This window comes from Gekko japonicus, unplaced genomic scaffold (genome assembly GCF_001447785.1).
Source record: "Gekko japonicus isolate JY-2015 unplaced genomic scaffold, Gekko_japonicus_V1.1 scaffold823, whole genome shotgun sequence".
NCBI lineage: Eukaryota > Metazoa > Chordata > Lepidosauria > Squamata > Gekkonidae > Gekko > Gekko japonicus.
The window spans coordinates 376,215-390,044 of record NW_015170915.1 but is presented as its reverse complement, the minus strand read 5'-3'; the positions used below and the strand labels follow the sequence as shown (position 1 = coordinate 390,044).

The window sequence follows — 13,830 nt, the reverse complement described above, 5'->3', positions numbered from 1 at the left end:
CCTCCCCCCCCCATCTATATGTAGATACCCACCTCATGGTGCTGCTCTCAGGATCTTTACAACCCGTCCCCGTGTATTAGACATAAAATCAGGAGAGTGTATTCCTGTGTGTCTGTGTAAACTGTTTCCAGAAGGATGCAGGCAGGGGTCATTTCCTGCAGGAGCACACAGGAGCAGAGCTCCGGCAGTAAAGAGACCAGGGGGCAGGCACTTGCAACAAGCCCCGCCCCCTGCTCCCAGCAGCCCTCAGTCAGAGCAAGAAGCAGCCAGGTAAGTTGCAGAGCTCCCGCCCCGGCCCAAAACAGTCCAGTGGCACCTTTAAGACCAAGTTTTATTCAGGTACCAGGCAGCTCTCCTTATTCAGGTACAAGCTCTCCCTCCTCTGCGAGGACAGATCTGCACGTCCCCCCCCCAATAGCTAGCAATCCAAAACAATCCAGTGGAGTCTGAGTGGTGGGGTGTTGCCTTCTGACACACTTCCGGTGATGTCAAGGGGTTTGGCATATGCAAATAAGTTATGCAAATGAGTTATGCTAATGAGCTCCTGCACCTCTTTTCCTACGAAATGACCCCTGGTTGAAGGACAAAGATTGCTAGGTTATGGAGGTTTGATTATGTGACTATCAAGTTTTGAAAGAGACAGGAGAGAGACTTACTTGCTCCGGAAATTGTCCATGGCCTCCAGCACTTCATCAAGTTCCAAGTCCAGCTGTTCTTTCTCGGCATCGATAGATCGGATCTGTTGTTTCAGTTTGTTCATGTACTGGTCGTAGAGAAGTTTGATATCCAAGTCAGTAAGGGAGTTGTCTTGCTCTCTCAAGAAGTTCCACCTCGCAAGCAGGACCTGGTTGTGCTGTTCCAGACTCTGGACCTGTGGGTTATTAATATGAAGAGTTGGAGGAGCTTCAAGGGTTCCCATTTACCGATCAGCCCCGACTATCAAAAACATGTCTGCCAGATTCTTATATAGCCCCCTCATTTACTTGCCACCCAAATCATAACTGAATCATAGATTGCATAGAGTAAAACACTATCCCAAATTACACCAACACCAAACTTTATATCCTTTGTGTGTGTTGTTTAAATAAAAATACTTATGGATGCCCTCTACGATCATATCATTTATTTCCCACCTGCAATTATTTTCCTTCGGAAATGTTCAGTGTTTAGTGATTCTATTTCATCTGAGAACCACGTGTTGTATGTTATATGTTAAGAACAGAATGTGCTGCAAATTTCTCCTAAATAAAGTGATGGGTGTTAACTTGTGGTGTTTGTGAAATGCCCCTACATTTAAAGAAATTCTCCTTATTAGATAGTTTATCTTCCATTATGAAGCACTGTAATTAGACAGCATCCCAAGGACTGCACAACGAGTTCTGTGTGTCAGCAGAGGATCTTGTGTGGCACTTCCCAAGCAACAGCCTCACACAGCAAACTGCTTTTGAACCCGAAGGGATTTTCAAAAAACACTTTTGACATGCCATGTATGCTTGCTATTTAAAGGGGGGAAGCGGGGCAATTAATCCCACTTGGCCACACTTAAAGTAGCTGTTTGGTTTAGTGTTATGAATTTAATAGACTATGAATTTTAATTGGCATTTTAATTGACAAAGGTGTTTCCCCACATCCTGTTTGTCCTTCAACATCCTCAAAGAGTGGGTCGTTATTACGGATAATAATAAATGTAGATGACAGTTAGCTCAAGGGAGCTCCCAGGCCCATGATAACCAAGTATACTGAATACCACCTCCCCCAAGGGACTGACTTGACTTTTATTATCGTCCTTGTTACTGCTTTTCCATGCCAAAAAAACCACCCCTTTATCTTTTCCTTCTGTCACAACTTTTCTAGAATCTTCACCATCTGATTATACAAATATCAGTCTATTTTTGACATGTGGGCAGATCTGCAATTTCTAAATACACGGCTTGAGCCCACGCTGAGAGAAAGGAGATTTTTCTCCAAACTTGGGGGACTCCCTAGGTTTACAGAAAAACCTTAAAACTTAAAGCTGATAGACAGGCCATGGGGAGGGAACCATGATACCGGTGGGGGGGGAATCCCTTCCCCCTCTCAGCTTTAATTTAAATTTAATTTAAAGCAGTAGCTGCAACAGAGTGCTGGCAGTGATGATGGGGGGTTATAGCTAAGAGGGGGAAGGGACCCCTGCAAATATCGTGGCTTCTCCACCTGTCTACCAGCTTTAATTTAAATTTTAGTTTAAAGTGGTTAACTGCAGTGGAACACTGGCAGTGATGTTGTGAGGGGTTAAAGTTAGGAGGGGGAAGGGATCCCCCCACAAACATCGTGGTGTGTTACCACTTGTTTATTACAGTTTATTAATATCATCTGATCATATGCCTGTTTAAATTTGGCGGACTCTAATTATTTATTATCTGTTATTACTATTTACTTACTACACTTTTCTTCATTAGGGGACCACATATTGTAGGTAGGGTTGCCAACTCTAGGCTGGGAAATTCTTGGAGGTTTGGGGGTGTAGCTTCGGGGACAAGGTTTGGGGAGGGGAAGGACATTGGGGGAATATCATGCCATAGAGTCCATCCTCTGAATAAGCCATTTTTGCCAGGGGAGCTGATCTCTGTAGTCTGGAAATCAGTTGTAATTCTGGGAAATTCCCCAGGACCCACCTGGAGGTTGGCAACCCTAACTGAAGGGCTTAGTGTTCAAAGGAAATTAAAGGACTTGTTGGACTCTGGAACATTCACAGTTAAACATTTATATCACTTGTTTAGAAATGTACTGGCATCTGTTGATATGTTATACTGAGTTGCCCAGGAAATGAATCTGAAATTATGATGGCGTATTGTGCACGTTTCTTATGCATTTATACTAAGTATATATTATTTTGTGAATCAGCTGTATTTGTTCACATTAATTTTTGAATTTTTCATATTTATTTAGGGACATCAGCCTCCAGTTTGGACCTGGGGATCCCCTGGAATTACAGCTCATCTCCACACTACAGAGATCAGTTCCCCTGAAGAAAATGGATGCTTTGGAGGGTGGACTCTGTGGCCATTGTATCCCACTGAAGTCCCTGTCCTCCCCGGGCTCCACCCCCAGATCTCCAGGAGATTCCCACCCGGGAGCGGGAACCCCTAATCCCCCCGCCAGTGGCCAGGGAAACCTGCCAACCCTGTATTTATTGTATTCATGTAAATTAATAAATAATTTATTTATTTATTATTTCAATTTATACCCTGCCCTTCCCGCGAACGGGCTCAGGGTGGCTCACAACAATAAATACAAACAATCTAAATCAACACAGTAAATAATACAATAAAACCAGATTTAAAATTAAAGTATTTAAAATATTTAAAGTGGGCAGTGCAATGTAATTAATCCCAGTTACTACAGCTGGGGGAAATGTGAGCCGATACCGAGCCATGATGGTCTCATGTAGCAGCAGTTCGGACAGTGCACTGTCCAAGCTCTCAGGTGCAGAATCCGGGTGGCCGTCCAACATCAGATAGAGCTGGGTGTCATCAGCGTACTGATGACAACCCATCCCAACCCCCCGGACCAACTGGGCAAGAGGGCGCATGTAGATATTAAACATTATCAGTGAGAGGATTGCCCCCTGGGGCACTTCACATTTTAGTGAGTATCGTGGGGAGACCCTCTTACCTAGTGCCACCCTATGTCCCCAACCATGGAGAAAGGAGGAAAACCACTGTAGGGTCCCATGGACACCTGTGTTGGCGAGGTGGTGGGTCATAAGATTATAATAGACCATATTGAATGCTGCTGTCAGGTCTAATAGCAACAGCAGTGCCGACCCACCTCGATCCAAATGTCTCCAGCTTTCTCAAAGACACCCTGTTTTTATTTCCAATGAGGACCCAATACAATTTACATTTTATCTTTACAAAATATGACCTTCCATTTATCCGAATAAAAAACAATGAAAAATTAAAATCCACAAAAAGACAGCCATTAACAACAGCTCAAAATACACCCACACTAAAAACTTATTCCTAACATGAGCACATAAAATTGCGGCCTTTTTCTGCTAAATCCTTTACAAATGTATTGCTTTCAACAAAACCCATATTCCCATTTTGCAGATGGGGAATAGAGGCCAAGAATTATTTCCCCAAAGATCTGACAATATATTCAGACCTGTTTCTCAGGATCAGATCTTCTACTGTATGTTCACCGAATAAACAAGTTATTACTGGACATTTTTTAAAATACATGTTCAGATATCAACAATTCACAAGGCATTGCAATCTCTTCCCAACCCATCCTGAGTTATCAGGGACGGAATAATCAAAGTAGCAGAAAGATCTTTTTTGACTATTGTTAAATTCCTTCCAGACAGTAAAATGTCTATTTTCAGATGTTAGTTTCTAGAAAAAGGAAGAAATGCCTGGGCCCAAGGCTTCCTGGAACAACTGACTCCTGACTCACAAGATATACCATCATTATATGTTGAGATGCACTTTTCTTCAGTGGCATGCTACATATTCCAGGGCTGAATTAGGAATGCCAGGCCAGCGCTGGAACCTGGTGGGAGACTGTGGGCTGTGGGGACCAATCTGATCAGCATCACACCAATGCTATAGAGTTTTGGGTGAATCCTAGTGCATGACACCAATGTGATGATGTCACTTCCCATTAACACTGGAAGTAATGTCACAGCATCAGCACGGTTCCAAATCCTTTCCCCATCTTTCCCCTAATGCTACTGAGGTACTGCAAGGAACAGAGGATCCAAGGCAGGATGTCTCCAGGAGACCTGGCTGAGCTTTCTTCCATTCAGAAGAAATCTAAGAACTGATGAGGCCTGACTCAAATTAAACCTACCTATTTTGTATTTAATAGCTTTGATGAGGTTATATAGCCATTCCTTTCTCTGCTGAAAATAACGAAACAACATGTTGCCGCAACAAGCACAAACACACATACACACTTCTAACTAGTCACAGAGGTTTCATTCCTCCACATCTTTCCAAGGAGCTCCCACTGAGATCAATGAAACCTATTCCCAAATAAGTACATGGAAAGTTGCACTCTCAAAGACCACATGTTGTGAAGGAGAATCTGTGGTGAATGGGATTCTGCTGTACTAATTACTAAAAAAATAAACTACCATCCCTGCCCATCAAGAACTCCCAGCTTTAAAACCACAATTGACACACACCATGGGTGGGAATTTTTTTTTTTTGATAGCTTTATCTGATGTTTATCATGAGTTTTGTAATTTCATGCCTTTTCTCAAATCTAAAATAGTTACACTTGAATAAAACCTTTAAAGAAGCAGCTAATCCAAAGTTGTTAAATCACACTTGGAAAAAAGACACCAGATTCTGTAGAAACTAGTGGTGTGAATGGATTTCTCTCAAAACTTGGGAGGGGGACATAAAAATAGACTGAAGTGAGGAGTCCTCTAAAAGATTTATCATTAGTTATAATCATTTGTGTAGAATGTTCTGTGTACAGAACGTATACAGTTTTTACTGCATCTATTCTCACAATCAAGACAAAGAGTTCGTTCCTTCAGATATAAAGAAGCCTCTTTTATTGGTGTTGTACTACAAGTATGTGTACATAGCATAAGCATGAACACTGTTCTCGGCAGGTTAAAGAGGTTAGAGAGATTACAACTATTTAGACCAGTGGGTGAGCCAGGCCTGGGTGGGACATGTTTAAAAAGGAGCCGAAGGTTTTATAGACGGATAGTGTTTTATGAAACATCTGTACAATGATGCACATTGTTTGATCAATCAAGAATTGCAATTCCTCTTAGGCTGTGGTCACACGTGCCAATTGGAGCAGAGGGGAAGCGAGACTATTTCCTCCGGAGGAATTTGACTCGCAGTTGCAAGATCACACACCCCTTTGTGCTGCAGGTTCAACCTGTCACTGTATGATCTGATGCCACTGTCGGTGAATCCTTTTTTTTTTGCCATTTGTTTCCTATGCGCATAAACAAGGAATTGTACCTCTGCACTGAGGGTTCCCCATGGAGTATGCAATTATGCACATACTGCGAGGGGGGGGAGATGGCACCATGTTGGGATGGAATGACCAGACCATCCCAACGGCATGAGTGTGCTTGAGCGATCAGACAGAGGAAAGTCCATCCATGGCCTGTTGGGACTAGTTAGAGCTGGACTTTCCCCAGTGTCTTTTAACTCCGCTTCTGTGGCGGAGCAGGATGGGTTGCCGACAACTGCGGGATGTTTCCCAGATGTTGCTGTCTGATCATGCCCTTTAGATCTATCAGGCATTCATGGCTATGTTGGATCTAAAGGTGTGTATGATCGCAGTTCTCTTTCTGGAAAGTACTTCTACCCAGGGGTCTTGTTGTAGAAAAAGAGCTGCCGGAGCTCATTAGCATAACTCATTAGCATAACTTATTTGCATATGCCACGCCCCCTGACATCACCGGAAGTGACAGAAGGCCACACCCCCTGACATCACCGGAAGTGTGTCAGAAGGCCCGGCTACTTACCCTCCTGCTTCATCCTCATTCCCAAACGGAATGAGGATCGAAGCAGAGGGCGGGGTAAAGAAGGGGGTGGGGCTTCACCACGTGACCGCCCCGCCCCCTAGAGGTTCTCTTCCGGAGCTCCGTACCTGAGAGCTCCCCCCCGACTAGAGCCCTGCTTCTACCGCAAATCAAGAAAAAGGAACAAAAATTATGGTGATAAATATATTTCTGTTGTATTTTTATTTTCCCATCAATTTCTGTGCCCTTTCTTTCACAGGATGTGACTGGCCCAAGGTCACCCAGCAAGCTTCCATGGCAGAGTGGGGATTCAAACCTTGGTTTCCTGGATCCTAGTTCAACATTCTCACCACTGCACCACAATGGCACCCCGGGGAATGCTTTTAATGGCTTTTCTTCATCTGTCATAAAATTGCAGAAATTAAAAACCAAGCAGAAAAGAACAGAGACCAAAGGTCAGTTCAGAAAACCGTCTGTGGGTGAGAGCCAGTCATCTGTGGCGACACCATGACATGAGTATTATTTCAGTCTACAGCCATATGGAAACGTGTGGCAATTGCAGTGGCATGACAAAGCATGCTTCATGCTGCGTTAGAGACAATCGTAGTCAATCTCGAGTGAGTTTATAAGTGGCTGCCATACCACTAATAGCCATCTTCGTGAATCCCAAATTGCACTACGATATGGAATAATTATTTCCTGAGGCCCAAAAAAGTGACTAGTTCAACCACAGCTATGGGGGGGGGGGAACCCTTGTCATCTGAACCTCCAATGATTCTAAACTTTTCAGATGAAAGAACCAAGCAAGAGGCTAAGCTTGACAGAGGGTATTTGTACCTTTTAGTACTGTGTGGGATTCTTCCACTCTTCAAAGCAAACTTTGCCATTACTAAAATGATGAGCATCATAGTGAACAAATGAACATTTGAATCGAATAACTTAATCTTGGGCTGGATCCTGTGATAGGTGAACAGAAAGGAAAACTCACCTACAGCAGTTCTGCTTGCACAGCAATAGCTCTAGATATAAAACCGATCAGAACAGATGCCACCAGATTTGTTTATTCCTTTCCTCACATTATTCCTTGCAGAATAATTTGTGTGAGCAGAAAGGTCATTTGGGATACGGTAAATTTAACAGTGAAAACTGCCCATGTAGAATATGTTTCCACTTGTGAAAATATTCCAGGAAAGGTGGTAATCTTCTTCTGGATTCATCCCATTCTCACTACTGCCCCACTGCTAGAGTCAGGCTTTATAATAATGCCATGCTGACTACAATCCAGCTGTATAAGCCTAGAGTGAAGTGGTCGTAAGAAGCCTCTATCATGTTGAGAATTCAGTCTGGATTTGTCTTTTGGATTCAGCTACAAAGCACGTTAAGTGGCATGAGAAAAGATTAGCCCATTCTGAATTTGATATGTCACTGACTTCTCATAACCATCTTACCACAAGCTTGAAAGACAGGAAATCAGTGTGGCTTGCCTGAAATTAGAGAGGCCATGGTTTCATCATGCAACCAAGCAGAAATGTTTGGTCCTGGTTATGAGAGCTAGGCTTTGGACTGTGTAGGTAAATCAAAACCCCTCCACCAAATACCCCCAAAGAAAATTTCATTGGGCTATAATTCTAGTCCACCAACAATTCTACCTCTAGTTTCCCCTAGTTTCTTTGATGCCACAAAGGACTGGACAATAGCCAAGCTACTGAACTGTAGACTTATAAAATGTGCATTATTCAGGCCTCAGAATTCAGTAGGGTTCCTACCGGTGAAGGAAGGGGGGGGGGGCTGGATTGCCAGATCCAGGTTGGGAAACTTATGGAGATTTAGGAAAGCACTCTGGGGACACCAGGGATGTCAGTGGGGCACAATGACATAGAGGCCACCCTCCAAAGCACCCATTTTCTCAGGGGAAACTGATCTCTGTAGTTTGGAGATGAGGTCACACTGGAGGCTGGCGTCTCTAAGACATTAGGAGTACTGCTTTCAGTACAGTGCGTCATATACATAGCCTTGTTGTGATCCTCACAAAGGAGACGAGTATTATTAACTAGCCAGCGTGATGTAGTGGGTAGAAGGTTGGACTAGGATCTGGGAGACCCAGGCCTGAACCCCCACTATGTCATGCAAGTTTGCTCCGTGATCTCAGGCCAGCCACTGTCTCTCAGCCTAACCCACGTCACAGGATTGCTGTTGTGAGAATATAATGGAGGACAGGAGAACTATGATGTAAACTGCTTTGAGCACCCACCGGGGAGAAAGGCAGAATACAAATATCTTTTTAAAAAATATCTCCAGATTGTAAATCGGGCTTGCTTAAGGCCACCTAGTGAGTTTGTGCCACCGGCAAGAGATGAACAATTCACAGCTCACTCTCTTAGCCACGATATAAAACCAACACTCGGTATATGAAGATTGATTGTGCCCCAAAAGCTCACAGACTCACTGAGTAATGAAAGAAACTGACAATCATCTCTGCTTTCAATGCAAACCTTGTAAGTTTTCATTAAAGCCCTTTACGCCCCTGAGAGAGTCGACCTATCCCTTTCAGTATAGCTCTTATGATAACAAGCCTGGCTAACCTATATTCAGACTTAAGTATTATCTCTACTGTCTATCAAAAGACTGCACATGATGGAGTATTCACCCACTCTTTTGGCAACCTCTTCCTTAGCTTAATTACTATCATCGGCTCTTGCTTCCAATGTTTTGCTTGGCTAGGAACTACCAAAGAGAGATCTTTTGCTAGGCTCCTTCCTAGTAATCCTCTTATATATAGCACCTAGAGGCTTCGGGCGTGATTGTTATCATGTTGGGCAAGGCACGGAACAAGCGCAGAAGGAACACAGGCTTAAACCATTGCCAGTTAAAGGCACAAACCTAGAGACAGCAGGGACCTCTCCAAAGCTATGCATGGCTGACAGAACAAACAAATGTGGGGTTGAAGCCTATTATGTAGGCTTGTCATCCTCCAGATGAGGCCTGGAAATCTCCCTGAATTACAACTGATCTCCAGACTCCGGAGAGCTGTTGCCCTTGGGAAAAAATGGCTGCTTTGGAGGGTGGACTCTATGACATTATATCCTGCTGAGGTCCCTCCTCTCCCCAAACCCCACCTTACCCAGGCTCCGCCTCCAAAGCTCTAAGAGTCCGTAGTTGACAAGCCTAATCCTATGACTCCCTGCCACCAAATCTTCCTCCAACAGAGAAAAACATCTGTGGTGTAGCTTGATGCAGGCAAGGAGATGAAAGAAGGGAGGATTGTTAACACAACGCTTGATCCTTCTTTCCCTCTTACAGTCCTTGCTCTACTGTCTCTTCCATCTTTCTTTCCTTTTTAATAGGTCTAGTCTGCCCAGCAACAGACTGTAGTTTCCCTAATGGGACAAACTTCTAAACATCAGCAGTGAAACAAACTACAACTAAAACACTTCATTCAATAATGAATTTTTCTCCATCAAAAAAGCCATTCTTCATTGGAAGAAGACTTAGCAGAAGATGGTCATAGGATCCAGAGAAGAAGTCCTCAACTCTCAGATTCTGTAGTCATCCATCGTGGTTTCACTGAAGCCATTGGGATTTATTATTATTTTTTTTAATTCCTTCATTGGAGCCTGGATAGGGCCATTTTGCCTGCAGGTGTGGGGATTGTTGGTGCCATATAAAGTGGGGATGAAGATCAACTGGGACCAAAAACTGAGCATGTCATTGAAGGGAAATGAACCACTCCCTCTTCTCCTACCTTGACTCATTGCACACTTATCACTTAGAGCATTTTTTGTACAGCCCGGCTCACTTCCGATATTGGCGATGGGGTAGGAGAAAAAAAATGCTTCAAATAACAGAACACATTGAAGTTTATAGTACTGGCCTGATTTCAGTGCCTGATTCTGACTGGGACTGTGGTATACATAGAGAAGATACTTCAAGGGCCCCCCTTTGCCCAGTTGCCATTTTCCTGATCCCTGGGCATGCTATTTGGCCTACTGGAGAAATATAAGAAGAGCCCTGCTGGATCAGACTAATAGTCTATCTAGTCCAGCATCCTATCTCACACAGTGACCAACCAGTTCCTCTGGAGGGCCAACAACAGGGCATACCTTCCCCTGATGTTGCTTCTTGGCACAAGTAATCACAGGCTGCCTCTGAACACTCATGTATCTCAGGGAACTTCTTACTGCTTCTCCAGAATTTATATATTAATCAGAAGGTGGACATGTCAATGAATTCCCAACCCTCAAGATAAATAGTTAGCCCTCCAATCCTTTTAATAGGAGATATCAGGGACCCCGAACTTGGGACCTTATGTATGGAAAACATGCATTTGAAACTGGCCTGTTCAGTCATGTATTTATTACTAGCCCATCTTTCTTGTCTAGATGTTTAAAAATTAAAACAAGATTATGAACACGATATAAGCCTTAATAAACTTTCAGCAAAATATTAAAATAGCCACCCCTTCAGAAGAAAGCCCTTCTATAAAATTCCATCGGACACATTCTGTGAGACGTCAGTAATGTGGGAGTCTTCCTAACCTCATAATTATTCCTCCAAATGGGGGCCAACACAGGCAATGTTCAAGTATGGACACCTACTGATCTTACCTGTTTGCAGGCCGGAACCTTCCAAAAGTCCTGCTCAGAGAAAGGATGCTGTTGCAGCAAAATCTACCCACTGCTATTTGAGGTTTGCAAAACTGTACCCACCTGTGAAATTGTACACAAAATGGTGAGAGCTGGCCCTAAGGCAGCAAAAGTGATGTTAACAATGCCACATCAGGGCAGGGAGACATTGTTGGCACAGACATGCTTCACCTAAATTGGCTCTCTGGCACCAGGGTGATGTGTCAGACTGTGGTATTGGTTTGCAGCTGAGGCATCACACACTGTTTTTGCTAGTGCAGCAATGCTTAGGACTGGACCATTAAATAGTTGCATTAGGATTAATAGTTTCTATGGCACTTTAAATACACTGAATGCTTTGTATTTACAATTCCTACCTCATTTATCCACACAACACTCCTGTGATATTAAAATGAAGAGCTAAAGCTGAGAATACATTGACTTATGAAAAGTCAACCTTTCTTTTTCAAGGTTTTGGTTGTCTCTGGAGAGGCTCTCATAGGCTGCTTCTGCACAGAGAAGATTCCCCATTTGTTGACTCATGACCACTGTGAATGCAAAGGCATGTACTACAAAGCATCCAAGCGGGGAGATTCTCTGGTTTCCCTCCACACTCAGGTACCCCCCCCCCAACACACAATACTAGACAGCTTCTTGCTGTTTTTTTAATTAATAAACTGGAAGCAAGTATATTACTATAGTGTTATAACAATATACTTACTAAAAAAGTTTTTAAAGCCCACCAGTTGCATTGGGCAGGGGGAATGGCAGGTACGAGAGAATAGGGTGGGTAAATGATGCTGGATGTGTGTTGAAAGGTTTGGAAATCTGCTGCTTTATGGAAAGATCAACTTCAAGCAAGATTTCAAAACATTAGAACAAAGGAAGGGAAACAGTGGAAGGCAATGGGAGAGAATGAGAGGACTGTGTGATTTGGATGCTCTGAAAGACCCTGCTGTGGTTTGTGAGCCAGGGTAAACATAGTGTGGAAACAATCATTTATTGTGTGAACTGGCAGACCATGCATACAACTCTCAATTATTGCGTTAACAACTGCTGAAAATAACACTGTAGCCATGACTGCAGAAACTGCTGCTAACCATATAAGTGATTGAAAAGTTCAGTCACCATACGTCCTTTCTCTACCCCTCCGATGAATGAGCAGAGATGAAATTTGAACCCAAGGCTCAAACTACATCTTGCGAGGTTTATGTGCTTCTCTGCTGCTAAAGGCAGAAGCTGCAGGTCTCCTCCCTTCATTTCCTGAGTAACGTTTATTTCAAGATGCGTAATGACATGATGTCATTACGCTTCCTTTCCTCACTCCCCTCACACTTGAATTGGAGTGAAGGGGCCAAGGAAGCTCTAAGGCTAATGACATCTCATGTGTTTTCTTTCACCAAAAGTTACTAGGGAAACATTGAAAGGAGATGTGGGGTGGTGGGACGTTAACATGGACTTCTGGCCTCTCAGGCCGAAGCCCAGCAGCTTTCAGACCTTGCATTCTCATATACCCTTGTTCTCTGAGGATGCTTGCCTACATGCTACAAAACCGCTGAAGGCTTCAGAGGATCTTGGAAAACATTATATGCAGGGTAATGATGGCCAGGCAGCATCTGGCTTCACTATCCTCCATGAGGTAACAGTGTACCCTATAGCTTTGCCATCACTGGCCTAGGAAATTCCGAGTTTGGGGGCAGTGACTGTGGAGGGAGGAATTTGTGGAGGGATTTCTCCTAGAATATAGGGAATACCACAGAGTTTGCTCTGTGAAGCTGCCATTTCCTCCAGAGGAAGTAGGGTTGCCAGGTCTCCCACTGTAGCAGGGGATCCCCTGGATTTTTTGGACAGCAACATTGCATGACATGCCTATGCCGCCCGGAAGTGATGTAGACACATCAGTGATGTTGGGGTGACACTCTGGTTTTTGGGCAAAACTCTACGCCTTGAGGCCAATTTTACCATAGAGTTTTGCCCAAAAAACGAGAGCATCACCCCCGACGTCACTGATATGCCTACATCACTTCCAGGTGACATAGGCATGGTGTGCAACATCGCTTCTGGGTGACATCACCACCTGTGATGTCGGCACATCGTGAGGGGACACTTCTGGCTCCCAGAATGCCCCCCATCCATTCCCCTGCCAGCATCTCTAAGGGACCTGGCAACCTTAAGAGGAAGCAATCACTATAGTTTGGAGATCAGTTCACAACTCTAAGATCAGTTGTAATTTTGGGAGAACCCCAGGCCCTAGCTGGAGATTGGCAACCCTAAAAACACACCCAATAGTCCTCCGGAGCTACGCATTGCAGGAGAAGATCAGTATTGGGAAGGCAAGCTGTTATTTCATGGACGTCTGTCCCCCATTACTCACTTTTATAATGAGGTACCCTGATCAGTTTCCTGGGAACAGATGAGCACAGAACACAGCTTGAAAACCACTAAAGCATGCCGCACTGGCTCCCAAAGTGCCTATTGTTCAAATGAATTTGAAATATACACTTCTGTATTCTCAAGACCAGTATTTTAAAAGATTGAATCAAATGTGTATGGTTAGTTGGTCCTGGGTTCAGTACCTGTGTTGTAATGCACAAACCAGGTAGCAAGCTTGTACATATTCTTATTTGCATGTTAATGAACACTGGGTGTAATATTTGCATAGCTGAGGAATAAAAAGTCTCTTCAAATTAAATCAGAGTGATACCAACGTGAGACTGTGTACAT

General features: G+C 43.7%; 1 protein-coding gene across 1 annotated transcript in view; it reads right to left on the bottom strand.

Moving 5' to 3' along the window:
* Positions 1–13,830, bottom strand: part of LOC107116753 (filaggrin-2-like) — a 66,467-nt gene that overhangs the window by 50,100 nt on the left and 2,537 nt on the right. The window contains exon 2 of the mRNA XM_015418744.1: positions 657–871. Coding sequence (XP_015274230.1) covers positions 657–871 — 215 coding nt within the window. The remainder of the gene's footprint in view (positions 1–656; positions 872–13,830) is intronic.